Below are 27,330 nucleotides of genomic sequence, written 5' to 3' on the forward strand. Positions count from 1 at the left end.
AAACCCGCTAAAACATGAAATCAACTATTCATAATTCATTCACAGTTCATCTTCAAACTGAACAAAATATCTTTTCCACTATGTATATTTATTTATTTATTTAGTTATTTATTTGAAAAAATGTTGGTTTGAAAGAATACAGTTATGCGATCCCGGAACATTTTGAAATAATTACTAGAAATCTTCCTATTTTAGAATAAAATATATTGATATGTTACTTTTTTGTCATTGCTTATACTTTCGAAATCAACTGTGGAAAACATTATCAGCTGATGGAAATAAAAGGGTGTCACCTCATACAAAAAAAACAAACAAAACAGGAACACTCGGGAAATTAACATTGAGGAACGAAAGGGGGAAAAGGAAATCTTGACGCACCGACGTGGAAAATTAACTATTCAAAAGTTTAGGTAAGCAGTACATCCTTTAAAGAGCAGCACAGATAGTTTCGACAAAAGTTGTTTCACATAAAGGAAACATCAGCTATGGCAATCAACAGCACCGACTGTTGATTGCCATAGTATCTGGTGTAAACGTACAGCATGGTTCGTGTATCATTTATACATTCCCTCTGTTATATGTAATGAACATGTAAATGACGCTCGCTTTTACTAATCTTCCGGGAGAGTGTAGATGTGAAAGATGGTTAGTCCTTACGTCCGAATACATCATTCCAACTATAAAATTTGGCAGAGGTGTAATAGTCAAAATCTCTTTCTATTTCTTCGTACCTTGCATTGCGGTGCATGAAAGGAGAAAATGCCAAGGATACGCAAGTTCTAGATAATGCAGTACAGATTGCCAATTTTATGCGACTTCACCTGTTTGTCTTTCATCAAAATCATATTAAGTGTTGAAGAAAATGATGTGGGGAAAAAACAGTTGATTTGAACATCTAATTTCAACAGAACTCCTTTAAGTTTCATAACATCGGATAAGGGCCACACCAGCACATCCAACAATAACACATGGATTGGCCGTTGTGATGATAGAAGAATGGTCCAAAATGCCTCCTTTGTGTTATCATAGACTGACGGAGCGTATCATAAAAGCCAAGCGCTATTGAGGTGCATGTGCAGTTTAAGTTTCTCTAAAATATAGTGCTGGCCCGATACTTATTTCAATATATAATATAAAAGCTTTTAATTGAAGATAAGTGGCTCAGTCCCTCTTAAGGGTGTATCTGTTTTTTCACACTATCAAAACAGTCATAAATATATTTTAGCTTTTGTTGCTCTAGGCAACCGCATGTAACCTCTAATATTATTTCGAAAAGCTTTTTTTGTTGTAAATAAATTCAAAAATCGTTATACAGAATATAAAATGATAAGTAGATTCACTCAAATGAAAGATAAAGGGAACGCACCATGCTTTATGTTTCAGTCTTGGCATAATGCCAGCAAAAACGTAGAACCATAAAAATGATAAATCTGTTGCTGTAAAATAGCTGCAGCTGCATAATTAAACAGTAAGGTATTATATATGCAGGATGAAACACAAATTTAGTCATATCTAAACATATGTTTAGCGAATAGTAAAATGATAAATTATTTTTAGTACGGCCTCCGTCATCACACTACAGAGTGTGATATGAAGTGTGATACGTAGTATCACATTTCGTAATAATAAAGAAGTAAATATGTGTAGTTTTCATCTGAATCCCACTCAAGAAAGATTGTACATTTATACTATATTTAGAATCGTTGGCAAGATAATTTTCTTAATTCATTTTTATGTATTTTTAACCAAATCCATAAGATTCAAAAATGAATCTCTTTCAATCCACTAGAGGCTCAAATAAGCGGGACACTAGCCCTCACATCAGAGAAATTCACCTTCTGCCCTAAAGATTCACGAGCCTCTATGTCCATAGCAGGATTCAAACCCGCAGCGAGTACTCCTAGAGGGTAGGCTAACCACTCGACTAATCACGCCGGTATATAGTTATCATTTCAAATAATTTTTCCGATAAAAAGGGAATTATAGCAAAAAATAAAACTTTATGTTAGCATTATTAAACTCAAGACTAGGTTAACAGAGACAAGCAGTGGTTAATTATTATAGCGTAATTATTATGATTACCTGAAATTTCGATTATCAATATTTTTCTTATTTTGCGAGGACTATCATGATGTATGTGTGACACTCGCCAGTTTTTACACACTATCTGGAGCAGTACTTTTGTAAAATTCTGATGAAGATGAGAAAAGTTATATCGGGTTTTTGCTGATATGTTATTCCATTTTTAATGTATTCTAGACATATAATTTTGTTACAACAAATGCTGTAACAATTCAGTTCAACTCGACTGAAACCTAATAGAAATGACTCCACAAATTTTGATAGAGACGGATATCAATCCTATTCACCCAGTGCAGAAATATTAATATCACTTCGAATAATTGTACAAATTTTCGCCAATAAAAATAAGATGAGTGAAATACACATTGAACCCTATAAGCAAGCATCTCTCCTGTGTGAATTCGAAATCAAAAAATGTTATTCAGTATCATCCACCCAGAGTGGAATTATTGTAATATATAATTTCAATATGATTTATTCTTTGTGCCCCTGCAAATAGTCCGACAGAAACAAAAAGCGGAATGGCTCGACAAAAACGTTTGTAAGGATTTTAAATATAAAATCTGAGTGAAATTCGAACAACCAGAGTTACGGATTAAGTTGGTAAGTAAGGATGTTTGATGGTTATGTCTTTCGCCAAAAAACAATATGAAAGAAAAAAAAAAAAACTTACATCACAGCATGACAGAGCAATATCAATTAATAACGTATTGTCTAGGTGGAAAATTTCAGAACTATAAGATTGGTTGTAAAAGATAACAAGGATAAACACAAATGTGAGAATTTATGTTTTATTTTTATAGAGGTGGCTATTAAAAATTACCAGCACACTCCTGACCCATAGATATACTAATTAACGCAAAAAAATGGAGATGTGGTTAATGCAGTTATTCTAAAATCAGATGACTATGTCCAGGATCATTATATACGAGAGCACACATAGCATGATACATTACGTACAACAGTTCTAGTAGGCTCTTATAAGTTTAAAATAAAAATCACTATTTAGTACCATGAGATAGTCTTATAATATTTTCCTAAATGGGTAATCTGAGATTACAGGCGTTATTTCATTAGTCTGTTTGTTGCAACTGCTTGTTGCAGAGTGCTCAAAAGATTTATAAAAGATTTCTTTATTTGCCTTGGAAACTAGTGGGAGGTTTCTTTGACAGCGCAAACCATAATCTATAAAAATGGAGTTTCTGTATTGACAAAATATCAAGAATAGCGAACATAGGTCACTACGCAACGGATCATTATGCATGAATATATGCGTAACTCATGTATTATGCATATGTTATATACATAATGCAAATCGGTGCAAGCCATAATGTGTAACTGTTGGTTTTCTACGGACGTTATCATGTTCGCATCAAACTACTCGTCAAAAGGTAATAATAATAATAATAATAATAATAATAATAATTATTATTATTATTATTATTATTAATAACTTATCAAAATTTCTATTCTTTTCTTAATTAATGAAATGTCATCCATATATTGTCAACGATATTCCAACTTAGGAATTCATAACAGCGATTTCTAAACAATTCCTACAGAACGTGAGTCAACCGTACGTTTTGCCTCCGTAACTGTTAAGCACACAATTAAGCCTTTTCCTTCAAAACTGCGTGAAAGGCATCTCATGCAATACAATGTTGAATTCTGATCACTTCATTTCTCAAATATGTTTAAAAACTTCACACTTGTGTTTGAACTTCAAACTTCATACTTAAAAACGACTGTTAAAAAAGAGGGAAACTAATGAAGTGATAATAAGAATAGGTAGCCGCGTGGATAAGGAGATGGATTGCTAATTCGTACATTTTTCTCCTTTGGGTTGAATCTTATCATCATTAGCAGTATTCTAAGAAACTTTATTTTAGAACATTCTTCCTGAAGAAATGCATCTTTTCATACCATCTTTTTTTATTTCTTTTGTATCCGTAATCATCATGAGAAAGCATACCAAGACGAAACATGAAAAAAAAAAATTACTAATATACAGATGAATCAACTGCATACAAAACTGCAAGCAGAATTTCATAAATACGGTATCGAGCCTACAGCCTTCCTCAACTCAATCAACGATGCACTTTGGTGGAAAAAACCTGGATTCGCATCCATCTAGAACGCGAAGTTATAAAGATTTTTATCCCCTCTCATAGTGGGCATTTTTCTTTTCGGAAATTGATTTTTCATTGCACAAGACAGGCCAACTTGATGGAACACACGCACAATCCATAGACATAGCAGATTGGATAGATAAGATTAACTATATTATTGTAACATTAAATAGCTTTCTATAAAGCCAATTTTTTATAATTATGCCTAATACATAATAAGAAGTCCAAAAGAACATATCGAACCTGATAAGCTCCATTTCAACACCATGAAGATTAATGAATCATATTTTGGGACTTTTTTTTATATATTTTTCTTTTAGAATATTTTTTTGGAATATTTTTTTTATATATTTTAGAATCGTTTTGGGTTACAGCGATATTATTTTATCAAAATTAAACCTCAGTAACCATTCAGTTTTTTAATTACTATTCATTTTACAATGAAAACTTTCCAGTATTTCTACGAATGGGATCGGTTGCTGGATGGAAAGAATATCAACAGTGCATGGGAAGCATTTAAACAATACTTAAATGATGCGGTATCAGAATGTGTCCCGAGAATTCGAAGAATAAATATAGTAGGAGTCAAAAGGATGTGTAATCTTATTAAGGAAGAAATTCGTAAGAAAAGGACGTTGTTGAAGGAATACCGTTTGCATAAGGATGGCCGTTATGAACGTTATAAGCAGCAGGCTAGAATAGTCACAACTGTTGTACGGAAAACAAAGTCTGAGTATGAAAACAAACTGGCTCTGCGTGCTAAAGACAATCCACAAGAATTCTATCGATATACTGCAAGTATAAGAAAGAATGAATATGAAAGAATAATTCTTATAAATCAGATGACGTGAGGGATACAGATGCAGAAGAAGTTGTTCAGTTAATGAGTGCCCATTTTTTTTAAACGCTATCAACCTGGTGAACGCAACATTGATGATGAAACGCAGGTGTGTGTGAAACTGAGGTTTTAGAGCTGTTGCAAAAACTGAATAAGAATTTGGCAATAGGGACTGATGGAATATCAGCACGTGTGCTAAAAGAGTGTTCAGCTGAACTGGCCATTCCTTTGACCAACTGTTGAATATGAGTCTCAGAACAGGAATGATTCCGCATGAATGGAAGGAATGTATGGTAATTCCATTGCACAAGGGTGGTGCAAAGAACGATGTATCCAACTATCGATTAATTAGTATCACAGGAGTGGTGGTGAAGATTTTGGAAAAATTGGTCAGAGCCCGTATTCAGAAATGGATTGACAGTGAATCTCTACTTTGCAATGAACAGCATGGGTTTACTAAGGGAAGGTCATGTTTTAGCAACTTACTCACATTCTATAACAATATGTTACCATTGAACTAGACAAGGGAGAATGGATATACCATGACACTTTTGAATTTTGCTAAGGCTTTTGACAGAATACAGCATAGTAGACTGTTGCATAAATTGAAAATGGGTTTGAGTTATACAATATTAGCATGGATAAGAGGATTACTGACTGATAGATATCAAAAAGTGGTATAAGGGGGATTTGAGTCTGCAAGGTTTAAGGTAATAAGTGGTGTTACCTTAAAGGTAACACCACTTGTTACCTTTAATTTTGGATCAGTGTTTGGTGTTAGACCAAGCACTGATCCAATGTTATTCAATCTGTACATTAATGATATCGAGAAGCATTTGATAAGCGACATACAGCTATTTGCTGATGATGCTAAGATAACTAGGATAATCAGGAATGCTGCTGATATGCAAATACTTGCAGAATGATTTGAAAATGCTGAAATTGTGGACATGGGAAAATGGGTATCAGTTCAATGTGAGTAAATGTCAAGTAATTCACTTCGTTATGATTACATATCCAATGTCGTATTATATTGGTGGGATTAGGCTAGAAGAAACTGATGAGGCTAGGGATCTTGGAGTGTTAATAGATAGGAAGTTGAAGTTTAGGGGCCATGTGGCAAAGATTGCAAATACAACTCAGAAGATAATTGCAATGCTGAACGTTCACATATAAAGATAAGGATGTTATTTTGCCTCTTTACAAGGCCTTGATAAAACTTCACTTGGACTATTGTACGCAGGTCTGGTCTCCTGGTTTCCGTTGTGATTCTGATATATTGGAGAGAGTACAAAGGAAAGTGTTAAAAATGATATCAGGATTGTGGAATACTCATTATGAAGGCAGACTGAGAGTTTGTAGACTGCAGGCACTAGCAAACAGAAGAAAGAGAGTGATATGATTGAAACTTACAAACTTCTGAAAGGATCATACAAGATTTCAATTGATGGAATATTTCAATTTATGGAGGGTGGGGAAAGAACAAAAAGAAGCCGAGAATGAAGACCGCCAAAAAGGGTGTGGAGTTTTTTTCTAGATTTTTCTCTCAGAGGGTGGTGCGTGATTGGAATGGATTGCCATTGGATGCTGTGAGTACAAGCAGTGTGAATGAATTCAAGCATACGTATGATAGCTGGTGTGTGTGTGTAGTATAACCTCCCTCGATGAGTCTCTGACTTCCTGGAGGCATCTCGTAATAATAATAATAATAATAATAATAATAATAATAATAATAATAATAATAATAACAATTTCTAATTTTCCACAAAATACCAATAACAATATGATAGATTTATTGCAACCTCTGCTCACTAATGTCGCTCAGCGGTTTAGCGATGATGTACATTTTAGCCAGCCGATCCAAAACCTGTCTGTCACTAGAGTAGTTTTATGTCTTTTTTCATGTATCATTATGTTAATCAGTTCAGAAGACGGTGGAATAGTTATTACCCAGATAATTTCACATCCATCATTTTTTGTCGGTTTGTTGTTGGTTGTTTGTGAATAATCTGAGAACACTTACAATTCACCGAATATAAAACATGGCCATAAAATAAATATATGGAAAGAAAAGGAACGGGCCCTCTTCCAAGCATTTTTTACCAAGAGACTACTATATATGACTGCTAATTTGCCTTTAAAATTGTTGCATGATTTTACTTATTTTCAGCGTAAATAGGGGTGTTCCGCTTTTACTGATATAAATTACTGATACAAATAAAGCCTATAGCAGACCCAGGAAAGGTTGGCAAAAAGAAATTAAAGAAAAATTGGAAAAAAAGGGAATTAACTGGAAAGAAGCAAAACAACAAACCTTGGACAGGACGGCACGGAAATCTCTTGGGAAAAATCTCGACGCTCAAAAGCATAAGAGACCATAGACGAAGAAGAAGAAGAAGAAATCTTTTTTCTTGCTTTTCACTAAAATCTCCGAGATTTTTAGAGAAATAATCCATTGTTAGAGCTTAAGAAATGAATGTGAAAGTCATACTGAAATAACTCGTAAATTTTGATGATGTCTTTGATTATATTTTGATTATATCAGTTCTTGCTATTTCTAAAAAACAAAAAAAAACGTTTAGTTCTCATTTTAAGCTGGCTGCTTCACTTTTAATATCGTGTTCTAATGATACCATTGTAAATTCATTCAAAACACTAATTTTAAATTAAGAAAATTTTAATTTAAAAAAACTCATTTCATTTGCGTCATAATATAACGCAGGTCACAATATTGACTGAAATTCACTTCGTAAATTAAGCTGGATTTTTTAAAAAAAAAAAGTCTAAAATATAGCATCGATAAAAACTAACGTCCCATCCAATCATCTTAATAAACTATAAAGGAAAATTGCTTGAACAAATTTGTATGCTATTGGAATAAATGTTGGAAGTGTAATCACAAATATAACATATGGCGCTGTAAACATGGTCACATATATTCAACCATATTATTGCTCATTTAACAGACCATGGTTAAATGCGTACGAGTGCTTTGCTCATACCGAGAAGATCGCACGATACATCTACAAACGTATTAATTCTGTATTATAAACTGAAGCGCATTTCACCATCGCTACCTTAGTCCCATTATAGATAATGCGAAGCCAAAAATCATTATATACTGTAATACTGTAAACATGGACTACACGAGCTGATGCAGCAAATGCCAAGCAATTGACCTTACACACATGCGACACCTAAATGTTAAACGACTTTGAAAAGGTTAAAAAAGAAACAAAAACGCTTTCCACAAAAGATAGGACGATTCGTTTTCAGAACTACTTGTTGTATAACTTTTAATTAATTTTGTGTTATTCTTTATTTGTTAAACTTAATTTTTAGTAACATGATTTTGATAAAGTCAGCGATAACAGCTAGGGGAATTCACTTAGGTATATAAACACATCGAAGAATTAAAAAAAAAGTTTTCGATATTATTATGGATGGGAAGACTATATCTGATTATGTTTCTATAACAGCATTCGTTGCGACGTTCAGGACTGCATACACGCAAGAATTAACGCACTATGCAAAACTAAATAGAATAGCCAAGTTGGTAGAAATAAAGTTTGTGCCACGTGTATGTGCCTTCAGCAACTGACCATACAATTCATCGTTCATGTTATTCTTTGAAACGTCTACAAGGTTCATAAGTTTCGTGGGGTTGGTAGGATATATTCTTGGCTTATAAGTAAATGCACAACAACAGCGTCATCCAATCCCGAACGTTTTCTCTCTCTCTCTGTCTGTCCCATTTTTATCTATGGTCATCCTTAATACAGCTGCAAATGCGTCGTTAAGATTGTATATTAACTTACAACGGGCTATACTTCTTGTTGTCCAGCTTTGGATGCTTAATGTTGACCTCCTCTCCTCTACTAATGCATACATTTTCATATAATAAAACAAATCTCAATGGGACATCACACTATAAAATTTTTACCTCTCGGTAAAGATAAAGTTACACAATTTCTAAGAGGTGTTATAGACACTCTTATTACTGACTGTTCAACCATACTCTGACGGTCCCAAATATTGCTAACTTACTCCAGAAATCGACCCTTATTTACGGTTGATTTCCAAAATGGTTTCTAAGAGCTCATATTTCTTTTACGTTAATTTGCTAAACAAAATTGTGATAAATATTAAGATGATATGTCAGTGGATCGTGATCAAATCGTATATTACTAGGGACCAAGACTATTGTAATTTTAAGAATAGCAACTCCATTAGTGGCAGAGACTTTCATACAGAAGAATCTTAACAGGCTCAGTGAGATATGTTTTTTCTTGTAGCGATGCCAACAGAAAAAATATCCATTTGGTTTTCCACACTTTTGCAAATAATCAGTTCATCTACTGAGTTTGCGAAAATGTGAGAATGAAGTAACAACAGACCTTAAGCAATTAAGGCAATAGTCATTAGAAAATTATTTATTCTTCATTGGATTTCCAGGTCGACATCAGAGGGAGAAGATGCTCAACTTCAAGAACAGGAACAACCAACTCCTAATCCCCAACACCAAACTGCTCATAAAAGGTTCCAGCAACAACAGGCCCAAGTAGAGCAGGTATGAAGTTTAAAACTTCATAACAATTATGTTATTTAAAATGTTCACAGTTTAATTTTAATCTAACCAGATGTTTACATGTCGCATGTTTACTTACGAAATATTTATTTGCTTGTTGTGTATAATAATCTTATTTGGACCAACCGTAACTTTATTTAAGATCAGTTAAGTACGCATTTATAGAAAGAAGCAAAAACGAGCTACTGAAATAGCTCAAGTTTTCGGAGAGTAACAGAGCGAGTCATACACAACATAATAATAAAAAAGGAATAAAGGATCGATTTGGTATCGATCATAACACTGGGATGCTGCTGCTGCCAGACAAGAATTTTTGAAATATTTGTAATTTAGTGCCTTTATGTGGTCTATCATACTTTTGGATATTGCTTGGTTTAGCTTTCCATCTTCTACTAACATCATGCGATATTTCTAAATCTCAATATAAGTGCACATTCCTGACTACCAGACATGTTTGACAGTGTTACCATCTTAGGTAATCACTTATGTAAAATGAGACAAACGTCGAACTAGGCTAAAACATGTCAATAAAAGGACACTTTTAGCTGAGAACTTTTACTTTTCATTATATTGTACATAAAATTATTGTTTTAAAAATTAGTAAACGGAACACAATAAATATTATATACTGAACAACTCCTAATCCTAAGTCGAATTATTAAATCATACTAAATAGTTTAGTTGTTAAGATTAAAACGCAATCACCCTGCGCTCAAATTGGTTTTAATATAAAAATTATGAATTACGATTCAGTAAATTTTTAATGTAACAAGATAAATAACAATTCCTATTTCTTATACACATCCATGTTAAATTACTTTTAAATAATTGCTTTAGATATTAGCAGCATTTCGTAATAAATACTGCAATGTGGGGAAGAAAATATCAATAAATCAAGGAACTGCTGACTATTAATTTTTCTGATGGAGGAGGGAAGTAGCATTGAAGAATACCTTCTTCTTTTTCTTTTCTAGATTAGTGGCATCTTCCAGCACAGATTATCGTACCGTTCCATACTTATTTATGTTTATGTTTCCCATTATTTCTTTCTCCCTTTGATGTATTTAAATATTCACTTTGGTAATATTTAATTTTTCTATTATAATTATTTTTTTTATTTTCTTGTAAGAATAACTTATTACACTTATATCGCTTCTTATATCTTAATTTCTTATTTTACTTCTCGTATAACTTCTGATTGCTCTGAAGAAGCATTTCCAGATCGTATTCTCTTTAAAAATGTCACATAGCTATAAACGTATAGAATTTCAATTCATTGCTTGCTTTAGTTTCACCTTTTTTATAACATGTCACATTATTTGAAATTTATATAGTTTGTTTGCTTCTATTTTTCAAAGGTATGCGACAATCTAAATTATATAAATAATTTCAAATACATCGAAAAAAAAACTTATCTTATAGATGAGTTTGCCAATCAGGTATAATATGCTCTAATATAAATTCACTTCATTTACACTAGAGAGCGCTAGTGTAAATGAAGTGTAACCATCCAAGATTAATTCATAAATATTTACGAAAACCATAAAGCATCACTAAAATAACTTCACAAAGCTATGGAAAACAGTCGACACTAGTATTCTGAATGTGTGAGGGGGGGGGGGGTATTCAATCATAATTCGCTTCATTATAATCAACCTATCGCACTGAAATTGTCTGGCCTATAATAGTCTATACCATGCTTTTAAGTATTAAAATATACAAACAAGAATGGCATTTTTGTTACTTTTCTTAGTAATCAGTATGAAACACTACAAAAGGCTTATTTTCATCCGTGAAACTACAAAAATTACTTTTGAAGCTTACAAATATCCTTGAAAACAAAACATTATAGACTAGAAAATCTCCACAAGCTAATTACAGTGATAATTACTACTACTGTATTAATGCCACTAGGGTACGCCCTTAGCAAATGATGTGCACAATAAAATAATATTTCCTAAAATTATGCATCCCTATAGCCAAGTGATTTCGTTTTTACTTTTATAATAACAGATTGGTTTACTCTTCGTACCATTATTTATCTTTAATTACAGGTGGTTAAGATCATGAGTACCAACTTGGATAAAGTCTTACAGAGGGATGAGAAATTTTCTGAACTCGATGATCGAGCAGGTAAATTTACCTTTAAATAACTTACTATATATATATATATATATATATATATATATATATATATATATATATATATATATATATATATATATATATATATATATATATATATATATATATATATATATATATATATATATATATATATATATATATATATATATACACACACATAATTTTATAAATATTCTGCAGGCTTTCATAATGCAATTTCACTGGAAGAAGATCTCAGTAAACAGAATGCTCTAAAAATCAGATCTTCATTACAGGCATCTCATCTACCTGTAGTCCGCACGGTTAGCCTAGTGTGTATGCGATTCGCAACCATATGCCTAGGGAAGGAGTGTCCTAGGTTCGACTTCCGTCGGAGACGTGAGGAGCTGAAGGATCTTCCTCAGCCATAGTCAAGTTAGCCGGTCTTGGGCGTGGACAGCAGGGTTTTTTCCCCCAGTTTATCTGGGGTTTTTCATTCTGCAAGCAGGCAAACCGGCCCCGTGAACATACACGGATACAGTCAGGAATACGTAAGACAATCCCTCCAGCCATAGTCTGAATTTTCAGCTATGCCGGTTCCGAGCCCGGATAAAAATAGGGGGGAATGAGGTGGTGCCGTACTTCCCCGTAAAAGGGGCTCATGACCGTCGAATCACCATACGAAATAAACGAAGCTGCTTGTAGATATAATTACAGAATCTAAATTTAAGTGAAACGGTTGAACATTTGGGATTCCTAAATCTACGAAAATTATTCTTCTAGTCATTATTTCGATGTATACCAAAAAAAAACAGCATAAGAAATCAAATTCAGTATGGTAAGAATATTGCAAACAGCCGTTATTAAGGAATACAAGAAGCACTGACTGATCCGCTAGATTTCACTACTATGTCACTAACTGAACATATCAAAGCTTTACCGAACATATAGTTTTCAGTGATGATTGAGTATTTCTTGGAATAATAAACAATTCTTACATCTGAAGACAGAAGGACTGATTGAATAGTCCCGCTTCATTACTGGAGAAATTCATACGGACTTTCTCTTCAGTCCTCGACGGAATCATAAATCTCACCCTTGATAAATCATCAAAGATGAGATTTATGTATTCCATTCATTCCATCGGAGATGACGAATCTTCAGATGAAAAAATCCTACAATGCTTCAAGGAGCGAGGTGTTTATTAAAGATGAGGTGTACCATCACCAACCAATTTCAAGAAGTGAAAAATAAGATGAATAAGCGATTGCTTGATATTACACTGTATGTTATGTTACAAAGGATAGAACTCGCCTTGATCACTTGTTATCTGGACTTTTAAGGCTTTATTTCAATTCATATGTCACCGATATCACATTTATACCATAAATATCAACATTATCAGTCTTTCATCTGTTTCATCGAATAGATAGTATCTCCGATTTCTGATTTACAAGGAGTTTGATATGAAAGTCTTCATGTGGATGATTTTCGTCAGCCATTATAGGACCAACAGATTGCCTTATTGAGGACCTGAAGTAGATTGATAGTGTTTCATGTTAGGACAGTTATCTAACCGTTAACTTAACCATGGTACTAACGTGCTATATATTTATGACCTACCATAGTTAGAAATGACATAAAATCACTTGTATAATTATGTTTATTAAAAATAAACGAACAATTGTCAAGTTGGTTTTAACTCTAAACTCAACTAATTCCGATTGTTTTCGGTCTAATCTAATGAAATCAACAAATTTAAATCTTTGAAATAAATGCATCTTAACATTTAATAAATACAGATGCTAAATAATATATTAATTTTTACAAAAACAATACTACGCTAGTATTGTTTTTGTAAAAATTCACCTCACAGAGCAGAGCATCTTCATCTGGGAAGTTTCAAGGCACGAAATTTGTGACTAGTTTTTATAAATTGGCTGGAGCTTCAGTACATACTCAAGTGAGAACTCTAACGCAGAACATCTTACCGCTAAGCTAAGACAGTTGCCTGCTTTGTTCAGCATGTCATGATCAAAGATTTCTGGCGAACACAAAGAGAACTTACTTTTGCCTTGAAAGCACGGAAGAGTAAGCATGCCAAACAATCGTACTGTATATAAAGATATATAGAGTATGGCCATTTTTCTCGTTTGATTGTTTAAAATTGATATGATATAATGCTTTTATGTTTCCATGACATAATACTTTCATTAATTACTCCATGTACCAGAGTAGTCAAAATATTTTTTGCTGTTAGTAGAAAACGAGCCGAGAACGAACGAATTAGGAGAGCCGTCCTCAGCTCATTAATAAGATGTTCCTCCACTGCTTCCAGATATTTTACATGAGAGCCCAATTTATGCCAGAAATATAGAGGCATTTTTTAAGTAGCGACCTGTTACAAACTGACTGTGACACTATCTGGTTGCTATGTATTTCGTTTCTTTTTCAGTTATACACTATATGATCAAAAATATTCGGACACCTGCTCATCCAACTGTTGTTGTAATATGAAAGGCGTTAATATGAAGTTACAGTATTCGCCCTTTACTGCTATAATAGCCTTCAATCTTCTGAGAAGGCTTTCCACTAGATTTTGGTACGTTCCTATGGTAATTTCCCTTCCATAAGAACATTAGTTACTGATTTCGAAAAATTGGACTTGGCATACAATCGGCGTTCCAATTCACCCCACAGTGAAGATTTATGGATTCAAAGATTTCGATCTCAACCACATTGAAATGTGGTTGAGATCGACGCTCTGTGTAGGCCAGTCAAGTTCTTAAACACCATCTCGCCGAACTATTATTGTATAGACCTCGCTTTATAGACTGGAGAATTATATTCTTAACACAGAAAAGGACATTTACTGAACTGTCGTAATAAAGTTGTAAGCATAGAATTGTCTAGAATATCATTATGGGCAGAATCTTTAAGATTTGCACTCACCGGAACTAGGGTGCCTTCCCAACATGAACTATTAAAAATAAATAAACACCTGTGGTGTAGATGTTACTTGCAAGGGCATTTCGGAACTCCGTAGCGAGTGTTTTGACCGAGGATAGATGATTTTTTCACACCATGCACTTCTACACTCCCACTCTGCGACTTGATGCGGCCTATCAGATCATAAATTTGCTGTTATTGCTCCTATACGTTTGGACTTAGGATTTTTGCATCCACTCAATTGATCAAGGAAGCTTCAGCAGGGCAGAAATTTCCTGAACTGAATAGTTGCAAAAGTGACATTCTATGATAATACCACTTTTCAAGTGGCACTATCACAGAATGTCACAATTTCACATTCACTGAGCTCTCTCTTCAGTACCGCCCTTACTGTTAATGTTTATCTATGACGATTGCAAACCGTCTGCTTCCTTTCATAACTGTATGAGTAAATGGTGTGGATGAAGTATATATATTGAAGTACAGAAATTACTTATTACTTTGAATAAGAAAAAAAAAAGCAGCTAACGCCTTTCACCTATTTCCTACATTATTCTCATATAGGAAATAGGTGAAACAGTTTTAGTCCTTTCAACTTTTGGAGACTGAGAAGACAATTCAGTCTCCACCAATAGCTGGTTAAAAGCTATCACTAATTACACATGGCATCCGGTGAAGAGAGGCGGCTGACAATTGCCGCCATCTCGTATCACAATATTTTAATGTCTGAAATAATGTGGGTTCTACCGTCGATTTTCTTGAATTTAAAGGACGAAAATGCCGAATTTCCTGGAGAAAAAACCCGCTTACAAGTGCCAGAGATCGACTAACTGGAGAAGCGGTCGAAATAAAAAAATTTGCAGCATTCTTTACAGATGTATACAAGGAATGCTGCAGAAGAGTTTCCAGTTATGTGAGGGAAAAAATGTTTCGAAGGAATAATTTTGCTCCTTTTATTCACTTTATTAAGTGAATCTTTATTAGGGAGGAATCTTTTCAATCGAAGGTGAGTCAACCGAGCTCATACGGAGATAGCAGGGTTTTTTCTCCCGGAAACTCGGGTTTTTCATCCCGCATTTAGACAAATCGGCCCTTCAGAACACGCGCAATTTACAGACAAAAAATACTAGTTGTGGTGGTGGTGGTGGGCAGTAGATGGAGATGATTGGTAGCAGAGGTTAGGTGTAGTGGTGGAGAGAGTTGTGTAGGATGTCCTCCCGCGATGAGTCTTCGGACTCCTTGGAAGTGTCACGAATAATAATAATAATAATTATTATTATTATTATTCACATATATGTATTTAAATAAAAAAATGGGCACAAATATGTACATATGTACGGTATCTGCAAAATAACGGATTCATTGTTATCGGTTTGTATCTGGTAAAATATGGTAAAATGTTAATTCTGCTGGTAATTTCTGGTCTGTAATCATAAACGTAATCGAATTTTCTGACCATTGCATACACATCAAAACTAATTGAAATCAATATTTCCATTAATGTTTTAATAGATAATTAAAATGTTATAAAGTTGGACTTAGCCTGAGAAAATGGCAACCTGGTTAGCAGAATAGATAGCGCTGATCTCCGGCCAATATAATGTGAATTCCAATCCTGTTGTGGGCATAGATGTTTGGTGAATATTTTTATGTGGTAAATTAATTTCATTACCAGGTGGGAAACTACCATAGCCTACTTATTGTAGGCCTGAATTGGCTTAGAAAAGTTCCACATTTGGCCTCTAGAGCAGCGTTCCCGAATTATCTTAACCATTAGACCGTCAGTTGTACTAATGTATTATAGCTTTGCACCCTTTTGTGGATGGGATTGAAATAAAAAATTATTCTTCCATCTACCTCTGTTCTTTGGAAAAGCCTTCCTCAGACTGCTTTCCCAAGGACAACGACCTCCTGCCTTTCAAGAAACACGTATCGCAGTTCCCTCTTTATCCTTAATCACTTTTCCACATATCGTATGCCGTAAACTGGTTAAGGAAAAATATGATGTCTTCATTGATATTTTAAAAGTTTTGTAGCCCTCACACGTGAGGTTGATATTAATAACTGAGATTAAAAAAATTCAATTGCTAAAATCATTATTCAGATTAAAATATGTGTGATAATATTCTATTAATTCCAAGATTCGCTTTGTGTTATATATATGTATATTTGTGTGTGTGTGTGTGTGTGTGTGTGTGTGTGTGTGTGTGTGTGTGTGTGTGTGTGTGTGTGTGTGTGTGTGTGTGTGTGTGTGTGTGTGTGTGTGTGTGTGTGTGTGTGTGTGTGTGTGTGTGTGTGTGTGTGTGTGTGTGTAATGAACCTCAAAAATAGCGGTGATCAACTGCCACTGCATGAAACAAATATCTTAATGTTCTATCCTTATGAGAAACTGCATCATTAACAAAATGTATCTGCAATATTGTAATACGAAATCTTCAAAAAATCCTCCGTATAAAACAAAAAGTCCTTGCTGGCTACCACTGCAAATAATTTTCTTTAGACACATTAATTTTAGCTTCTTTTGTTATAAGATGATGAACTCTCTACCTGCCGCTGTGAACAATATTGCATGGCTGTTATGCGGATGTTGCACTAGCTTAATATAAAGCCTTTCTAGATGTCTGCTTCTTTTGTACCATCTCTTTTGTACTATAATCTCATGTATGTATGATGTAAAATGACTACCAGTGAAGTAGCTTGTTCCAAGTTAATTATATCTAGCCAGGTTACTCAATGGGAAGAAGGTTAATTCACCTTAATTTTAAAAAGAAATTTCTAAGATTAAATAAACCGCAATGTGCACTTAAATTTTGTACATAACGAAAGCTAAGTTGACAAATGAAAATCAATATTGCTTGTCATGAATAAGAAAATACCATTCGTTTTCATAAATATCATACAAGCATGTTCAAAAACGATCGAAAAGAGAGAGAGAGTAAAATAAAAGTTAGTATATAACTTGCAATTTATTCTAACTTTAAACCAAGGTGTCAGGAGTTTTGCACCCTAAATAACTATCTGTCCCATTTTTATTTGCTTCTTCGACCTGTTGTTGTTCAGAAGTAATTTAAAATACAATCCAACCCAATGTTCTAATTCGCATTATGAATAAATTAAATACAAACAGCATATTAGAAATAACTAGGAAGAAAATAATTGGACAGTCATTAAAAAAACCTCCCTTTCGTAAATTAACTGTATCCTTTGTATATTATTCGTCATTGTAACTGAACCTAGAGTCATTATTATTATTATTATTATTATTATTATTATTATTATTAAGAGAGACCTCTAGATCGGCAGTGACTGATCGATGGAGCCCACATACTACGCGCACTAGCTATCATACTTATTCATGAATTCATTCACACTGCTTGAACTCACAACATCCAATGGCAATCCATTCCAATCACGCACCACCATATATGGAAGAAATATCTAGCTCCCCCCCCCCCTTCTTAGCGGAATTCGCTCTCAGCTTCCAAGGATGCCCACTTGTCCTTTCCTCACCCTCCATAAAATAACAAATTCCATCAACTGAAATCCTGTATGACCCTTTCAGAAGTTTGTACGTCTCAATCATATCACCCCTCTTTCTCCTCTTTCTCTTTTGTAAACTGCTAGTGCCTGCAGTTTACAAATTCTCAATCTGTCTTCATAATCAGTATTCAACAATCCTCATATCATTTTTACACTCTCCTTCGCACTCTCTCCAATATATCGCATTCACAATGGAAACCAGGTTACCTGACCAGCGCACAATAGTCCAAGTGAGGTCTTATCAAGGCCTTGTAAAGAGTCAAAAATGGCATCCTCATCTTTAGATGTGAACGATCTCTTCAGCATTGCCATTATCTTTTGAGTTGTATTTGTAATCTTTGCCCCTGAACTTCAACTTGCTATCTACTAAAACTCCAGGATCCTTAGCATGATCAGTTTCTTCTAGCATTATACCACCAATATAATACGACATTGGATATCTAAGCACGCTGAAGTGAATGAATTTGCATTTACTGACATTGAACTCACATCCATTTTCCCATGCCCACAATTCCAGCCTATTCAAGTCATTTTGCCGGTACTTCATATCAGCATAGCATTCCTGATTACCCTACCTATCTTTACATCACTAGAAAATAGCTGTATATCGCCTATGAAATCCTTTCCAATATAATTTTGACTTACGTATTGAAAACATCGAGTTTTGTTACTTAATTTATCTAATTTTTTTCATTAAAATGATCCAATTCATATCGTGATTGACAGAAACCGAGAAATTATAGTAGAGATCCTAAATATCAGTTTTATTAAACTCCATCTAGTCAGCACAGAATCATCACTAGCTTTTCCTAGTGATGGATTATAACAAGGAGTGAAGGATTATTATATTGAAGGAACTATCAAAGTTCATTCAAAAAAATCATTTTTGAATAATCGCCTATGCATTTTTTTATAATAATCCTTACGAAAATCTTTTGCATTATAGATCTTTTGAAGAGCGCATATTATTTTTATTATTTCAATACTATTTATTAAAATTATTTTGTTCATTATATTTCCAAGCATTATTTATTATTTGACAATCTCCCTTTTTTTTTAAAGTTCGATTCTTGTCACAAACCAGGTGACTTTCTTTGACAGTTTCCGAGTTAGTCGATCTACAGTACGGGCAAACAGGGTTTTTTTTTTCTCCCTGAAATTCAGGGTTTTAATCCCACAGCTTATGAAAATCAGTAGAACTTGTATTATTGCAGGCAAGAAATATAGTGTTAAGGACCAAGAAATGGCGGCAGTTGTCTTAATTACTCTTTTTCTCGGATACCTATTAAAATCACTGCCGGTATTGGGACAGCTATCTCTTATTGGTCAAGGGATATAAATAACTTTTCCCAGTCTCCAAAAGTTGTATAGGACTAAAATATCATATACCTACCACACGTTTCTATAAAAGATCTAATAATGCTTGTTGTTTGCGTTTGCGATTTTCCGGCAACCGAAATTGTAAAATGTGTGTGCCCATCTCTTATATCAAGCTTAATTTTTTGTACTATCTCCCATTTCCATGTTCATTTATGCTTCAAAAATTGAAGCATAAATTAACATTACCAATAGAAACGATGTTGGTTTGAAATTAAGATTGAAGCAACTAAGTCAATAAGTAAAGTGTAGGTATTGTGTACGGTAATCGAGTGTTCTTTTGCTGTTTTGTCTGTTATGCTGAATGAAAAAGCCAAGTTTCGGGGAAAAAGTGTTTGTCATCTCCGTGTGAGATCGAGTAACTTATCTTCAATTGAAAAAGTCTTATAATGGTTCTTAGCGACCTAGACGATATTGGAACCTAAATTTTTCCAACTAAAACACATTGTCGATACTGAGAGAAGATTAGAAGACAAAATGTATTCTTCGTCGGTGTTTTGGTGGAGAAACCTCACTTGTAGAATCTGTGTTAAGCAAATGGTACAACAGTAAGGAAATAACTTGTTAAACCTTCTAATGATCTGATAAGAGCGTAGGTACCAAAACCCTTGCTTCAGCACCACAGTTAACAGGAACCTATTCATTCAAGTCGGCCCAAGGTAATAATATACTCTAAGTTGATAACCTTTCGTGAGTGAAAGACAAAAGATTCCCTCTTTCAGGCTTTTACATTCATTTTGGTCTAATATTTTGTTGGCTTACTCAAAATTCAGATGCCACAGCTTTCTGGTTTATATATCATCTTTAATCCTTTAATTCAAGTAATGTTTCTCACTTTCAGAAGATGCCTACAAAGAATTATGCGTTTCTATTGGAATACTACCTACGAAGATTATAAACTTGGATTGGTATTAATACCCAGATGAGTTAAGGGTTTTGCTGCTCTAGAGACTAAACATGAAACTTTTAAGGCACTTGTAGCCACCAGTCACCAGGAAGCGGTCTCACACTTACTGATAAATTTCAGATAAATTTTAAATATATATATTTATTTATATTTATATATATATATATATATATATATATATATATATATATATATATATATATATATATATATATATATATATATATATATATCATCTTTTTATTTCCGAATAGGGAGTAGGCGAGGCCATTTATAGCCCTATCTAACTTTTGGAGACTGAGTGGGCAGTTCAATCTCCATTGGTACCCAATCAGGGATAGATGGCCCAAGGCTATCACTAAGATTAAATAAGTTATCACTAAAATTAATTAAGCGCCACACAGTGAAGAGAGACATTATACAGGGTGTTTGGGATAAATTTGACATATTTATAATTAATTATATTTTTCCGTAAGTTACATGTATTAACACACACTTCTCTTCATTTAAAAGTTTGGACCCTTCTTCATTCATATACAAGATGTCAGAAAGGATGGATAGCTGGAACCCACCTGAATCATGGAAGAGAATAACTTGTATCATGATGATTCGTGCCTGCCATCAAAATAAGGATATTACGACTGCTGCCCAATGCTCCCTGAATACAGTAAAAACAATTAGGCATGAACTAGAGACTTGCAATGGTGACTACGAGGATGTAGCAAGAAGAAAGATCCCTAGCAGACGATCTGATTGCGTTCGTACAGCAGAATTCCTCGCAAATCTGCAGGAACAGGTGTTGAAGAACCCTGGCATTGGAATTCGGGCTTTGTTCGTGGAGTTGCTAACTGTAGTCAAGCCCTGGATAACAAGGGTAGCCAATGGTAGGCCGTATGTATGGCAGCAGGATTCGGCCCCTTGCCACACCTCTGGGAAAAGTCAAAAATGGTTGTCTGAAAATTTCTACGACTTCACCAGTCCAAATGTTTGGCCTCCAAACTCCCCAGACCTTAACCCCATGGATTATTTTGTATGGGGCGCAGTTGAAAAAGACACCAATCGCACTTCCAGTAATACAAAAGCCCAGTTAATGGATAAAATTAAAACAGTTTTTGCGGCCCTTCCCAGGGAGACTGTAGCATCAGCTTGTTCGAGGTTCCGAAGCAGAATTTAAGCTGTGATCGATGCTAATGAGGGTTATTTTGAGTAAATCTTGTTGATAGTATTGTAATTAACTCTGCCTGTAATGTTTTTTTGTCAATTCATTAAATTTAATAGATACAAAGAAGATTTTCTTTTTCCTTACGAAACTGTCAAATTTATCCCGAACACCCTGTATATATACTAGAAGGATCTGTCCCCTCCCCCCTTGGAGCCTACGGCCCCTAACCACCCGAGTTCCGCGCTGGTAGCTGGAGAAAAAAAAAACATGACATAAAAACGTTTCAAATTTCAGCTTATCTTTTTATATAGAGAGAGTAGATATATAATCTCACTAATATCGGGGAATTCAAATTCATAACCAAATTTCATAGTTTATAAATATGAAATTACCAGTTTGCTTTAAAAATTAATGTTTCTGATAAAGTAACTGAAAGTAATAATTATTAGCGTGTACATTTGTTCCAGTTTTGTTATATTTCCCTCTTTACTTGCACTTTTTTAAGACATTGATAATAGCTACTGTGATTAATACAAATATACAAATATAAATACAAAAATGCAAATCAACAAATATAAATACAAAAATGGAAATAAACAAATATAAATACAAAACTGCAAATATACAAATATAAATACAAAACTATATTGATAATACTGGCAGCCAATTAACTTCAATCATTTCCTGTAATTCTCTGTTGTAAATAATTTCTGGGTATCGTAATAGTGAATGATGTTTTGGAAAGAACTTCAATTTCGGCAAGTGGAATCTGGAATTGTATTTTTTTTTATTATCTAGACATCCAACATTATTTCAAAGCCGAATATATGCACGAAATTCAAACCTTTCGAAATTTCGATTAGAGGTCTTATTAGAATACGATAATCGGCATCTGTTTTGCATCAGCTTAATAATTTAGTTTATTATTTATTTATTTCCGACATGTGCTTTTGAAAAAAGCTGAACTTTTTAAACTATATACTACCACTGAGTCACTTAGCAAAGGGATTTTATTTTATTTCTATTTTTCATGTCTTCGAAATTTTACAGCGTACATATAACGATATTAGCACCACCATAATGGACATATGGATGGCAATCAAAATAGCAGACGAACTTCACTTAATAACTTAAAAGTAAGTCTTCTAAACACGATTAGTGCTTGAAGTGTGAAAATCGAGCGTTTTCACAGAAGCCAATTTACAAATAAATCAAAATTTAAAATCCCTAGAAAGAAATATTTATTGAAAAACTTCCAGTTTAAAAAAAAAGAAAGAAAGAAAAAAGAAAAATGATTCGATGGATTTTAACGTATTCCAAGATAACGTAACATCAACTTTTCTTGTAAGCTGTTAACAAACTGAACCTAATATTAAAGTTTGTGTGATTTCACTTCCATAAGTTATTTCCCAAAAGTGTTTTCAAATTTTAGATTTTAGATTTAGTTTTCAGATATCAGTATATGGTCCAGCAAATTTTTTCGAATAATGCCTAAACTTTGTTGAAATTTGCAAAGTTTGAAATTTAAACTCTGCTTGCTCATATTAAATCCGTTTTATGTCAAAAACAAAGTTGTGTGCCTTTACGTATAAGGATGGAACGTCATTCAAATAAAAGAAATGCATACTTAAAATCCCGTCAGAACGATACGACAAAAATCGTAACTCTCTCTCTCTCTCTCTCAAAATGATGATGGTATAAATTTAGGTATGAATTGCTTCAGACATTTTTTTTTACTTTAACACATCTGGCAAGCTGATTTTTTATCACATCTTTTGTCGTTCAGGAAATAAGTGACCGTAGACTGCATTGAATACTACACTATTTTCATAATGAGATTTTCAGCTCGCCTGATCATAAGTTTCTAGTTTAAAAAATTAAAGCTAAGGGGTAATGGGAAAAAGCATCTACTTTATCACACATGGATTTTTCATTTAGCATCATTCTCAGATCATTAGTAATCTGTAACAAATGAATAAACGTAGTTTCCTTAATTTTCCTTGGATCTCTCTACTAAAAGAGGTAATATGCTGCTAAATTTGTACCGTACTGAGCGCTCGCATGCAAGAGAGAAAGTCAGATGTGGTTAAAATCTTTCTTTTTTTCGTGGTTAATAATTTACTCATTACAATACATGGCTGCCACCTGCGTATAATGTTTTTTATACAGAGAGAATTAAACTGATTTTCCTCCCGTTATACTTAAATATCTTCAGTCACTGAATTAAAATTAATACTCAAACGGCATTTAGATAACGCTAATCATTTTTTTTTCTCTGTCTCCAAACCTTTTTTTCCCTTTATTTGAACATTTCGTCGCTGTAGCTACAAGCACTTCATTTTAGAATAATGATATATTGGGTGCCCACATGAGCACACTTCATCAGTTTCGAAAACCCAATCCATCATTCCGCTTGAAAGCTAAACCAAAATCCACTTAAAAGACAATGTCTGTTTAAATGTATGATATATTGGATATGTTTATCATTTGGTAGTGCTAATGCATTTCATGAACAACAATGTACACTATTCTTCCATCTGTATTAAATTTCTTTTTTTTTTTGTAGTGTGCTATCAATATATGGAATAATTCTAATAGGCATTTGTGTAATGAAAAAATATACTAGAATCAATATAGATCCTTCATTTATCTAATGTTATACAAAGGCAGTTGAATATATATGAGTTTGAATTTGTTAGATTTTAATACAGTAATATTAAATTGTTTATTATAATAATACATGCCGATTCATAGACATTCAAAAAACATTACAAACGTTTATTGAAGATAAGGAGTGGATATTTTTTCTGAGAGCCAAGCCTTTCAGAAAAATAAAATCATTAATAAATGAGAAAGAAGGACCTGTCTTACCTAAGATTAGGCAGTTCATGCTAGCTTGCGATATTAGGGTGGGTTTAAATGGAAGGAAGAAATGAAGATGAACTCAAAGAAGAGGAAATAGAGAGAGAGAGAAATAGGAGGGAGTGAATGGGACAGTATGTTATATTAGGACAACTTTTTAGCGTCTCCTAGCTTCTTAACTTTTTTTTTTCTTTTACTTGCAATCTCCCTTCATTTCCTTCATTCAAGTAATAATGCATGACCTAGCTAGCAAGGGCCGTTCAATCGCAAGTAAAACTGCATGGTTATCTAATGATGATGATGATGATAATTTTTTTTAATATATTTATTGACTGCTAAAATATTTATACATACAATAAACATCTTGTGTGACAGTGCATCTTATAATTTTACAGAGTTCAGCACTAAGTGCTGCAATTCCTACATTGGATTTCAATTAAAATTTTTAATAATACTTTTTTGCCTTTATATTATGTATTTACAACACATGTTCTTTTAATATTAACAATGAAGATTATACAAATTTTTTTGTGTAATTTTTTATTTTTTTATTTTATTTTTATTTTATTATTTTTTTTTTAAGTTTGAGAAAGAATGATTATACACACAAATTTCTGCATTTGCTTATAAGGATTACTTGTAGATGGGTGAGGCAAGTTAATCCCACCTACTTCGAAGCTTGGGTTAGCTTTTATGAAGAGAGTGGGATTTAGACGTCACTATTTGTGTTGTTGCTACTGTTTATGTATGGGATGTAGGCATTGGATGCTAGTGATTTGTGATGTGTATATTAGTGTTAATGGTTTCTTAACTTTGTTGGTATATTTTCCAGAGTTCGTTTTTTAATGTTCTGTAGTTATCTACGTGTTTTAACTTTCTTGGTAGGTTGTTGAGTTGCGTGGGTATCTGATGTAATCTCACAAAAGAACCGTATGAGTTGTTGAAGGGTGTGGGGATGTAGAGAGTTGTTGTAGGTCGTGTTATACGATATGTGTCTCTGTTATTTCGATAGATAATGTTGAAGTGATTCCTTGTTAATGTCATGTAGTGTTTCAGGTTTTTAATGCTCAGAATTCTGTGTATCGCCATGTGCTTGTCGGATATTGATTGTTGCGTCTAAGGTGTCCAGATCACTGTTGACACGATTTTCCTGTGTAGTGTTTCTAATTTTGTTAGGTGGCTGTTTGATGTATTTGTATAGACTTTTGCCGTGTTTGTATATTGGCGTAATTACTGCAGTTTTTAGTTGTTGTAGAATACTGCCTGTGTCGAATATTATGTTCACGAGTTTCGAAAGTATTGGATTTATTTGTTCAAAGTGTGTTATAAGGTCTGTGAGTCTTATTTTGTCTATTCCTGGAGTGGTCTTTGGTTTTAGTTTTAGGAGTGCTTCTTTCAGTTCCTGTTTTGTTATGGGTGGAAAATACATCGTTTGTTGTTGACTTTGTGTTGGTAGTTTTTTGTTGATCATTGGTAGTTTGTCTTTTTTGAGTTGTGTGATGTTGTTTGTGAAAGCATGATTGAATGAGTCTGCTAGTTCCTCTTGGTTTGTGTCCTGACCGAAGCTTTTTGCAATAAAATCTTGTGCTGAAGTTTTCTTTTCTCGGGTTACTAATTCGTTGAGTGTAGCCCATGTTTGCTTAATGTTGTCGTTATATTCCATGAATTTTTGGAAGTAGTAGCGTCTTTTTGCCTACGAATTTTTGTTGTTAGTTTATTTCTTGTGTTTTTGTATAAAGTTTGTAAATGTGTGTTGCTGGGTGACTTTTTAAGTTTTTTCCATAGGTTTTCTTTTTCAGTAATAGTATTTAGTATGTCGTCATTTATCCATGGATTGTTGTCTGTTTGTCGCCTAGTTTGTGTAGGTTTTGTTGCTTTTTTGTATATTTCTGTGAACTTTATTTGAAATTTCTCGTATAATGTTACAGGATCGTTTATTTTAAGTATGCAATTCCAGTCTGTATTTTTTACTTGGTTATCGACAATGCTCTTTATATGATCGAGTTCTGTCGACTTTTGTGGGCGTGGAAGGCGGGGGGGGTAGGAAACGTAATAAAACGAAGTTGAGACAAAGTAGTGATCGGCAATTTTTACGTTAATTACTGATGATGTATATGTATGGATGGGAGCTCGTATGTTGATATGATCAATGCATGATTGTGTTAGTTAGTTATTGAGTATTTCTTCTCTTGTTGGGGAGTTAATGGTAGGGTTTATGTTGTACTGACTTAGTATATCAAAATATGTGTTAGAGGTTGAGGAAGCGTGGTCTAGAGTATTTATGTTAATGTCTCCTATTAGGATGAGCCTGTGTGTTGTACGCGGTTCGATGCCGCTTAGCCATGTTTCTGACTCGTAAAGAAAACTGAGTGGATTATTATCTGGGGGTCTGTATATTGTGCATATTGTGTATTTGATACTATTGTGGCTATTTGTGAGTTCCAAAATTAGTGTTTCCGCATGTTCGAAATGAGTTTGTTTTTCTGTCACATTGTATTTTTCTTTGATAAATGCCACAATGCCACCTCCTCTTTTGTTTGGTCTACATAAGTTGTAGGTTTGATAATTATTTATGTTGTATGCGTACATTTCTGTGTCGTTTATTGTATTAGCGTATCTATGTTTATCATGGTATAATTGAGCTGTGTTATCAATGTAAGCCAGTGTTTTTTTATACTTCTTATGTTTGTGTGTATGATTATGAAGTTGGTGTTGGTGGAAATGTTGTCTGACCATTTCTTCAAAGAGTCAAAGACCTTGAAGTTTATGTTTCCTGACTGGATATATTCG

The 27,330-nt window shown here is 33.7% G+C and overlaps 1 protein-coding gene across 1 annotated transcript in view; it reads left to right on the top strand.

Moving 5' to 3' along the window:
• The first annotated feature begins 595 nt into the window (after positions 1-595).
• Positions 596-27,330, top strand: part of LOC150107651 (vesicle-associated membrane protein 3-like) — a 64,295-nt gene continuing 37,560 nt past the window's right edge. The window contains exons 1-3 of the mRNA XM_090392157.1: positions 596-645; positions 9,505-9,619; positions 11,692-11,770. Of these exons, the coding sequence (XP_090248283.1) occupies positions 596-645; positions 9,505-9,619; positions 11,692-11,770 (244 nt within the window). The remainder of the gene's footprint in view (positions 646-9,504; positions 9,620-11,691; positions 11,771-27,330) is intronic.

Source organism: Typopeltis vanoorti, chromosome 4, assembly GCF_054136105.1.
Source record: "Typopeltis vanoorti isolate ZY-2024b chromosome 4, IOZ_Tvanoo_1.0, whole genome shotgun sequence".
Classification (NCBI taxonomy): Eukaryota; Metazoa; Arthropoda; class Arachnida; order Uropygi; family Thelyphonidae; genus Typopeltis; species Typopeltis vanoorti.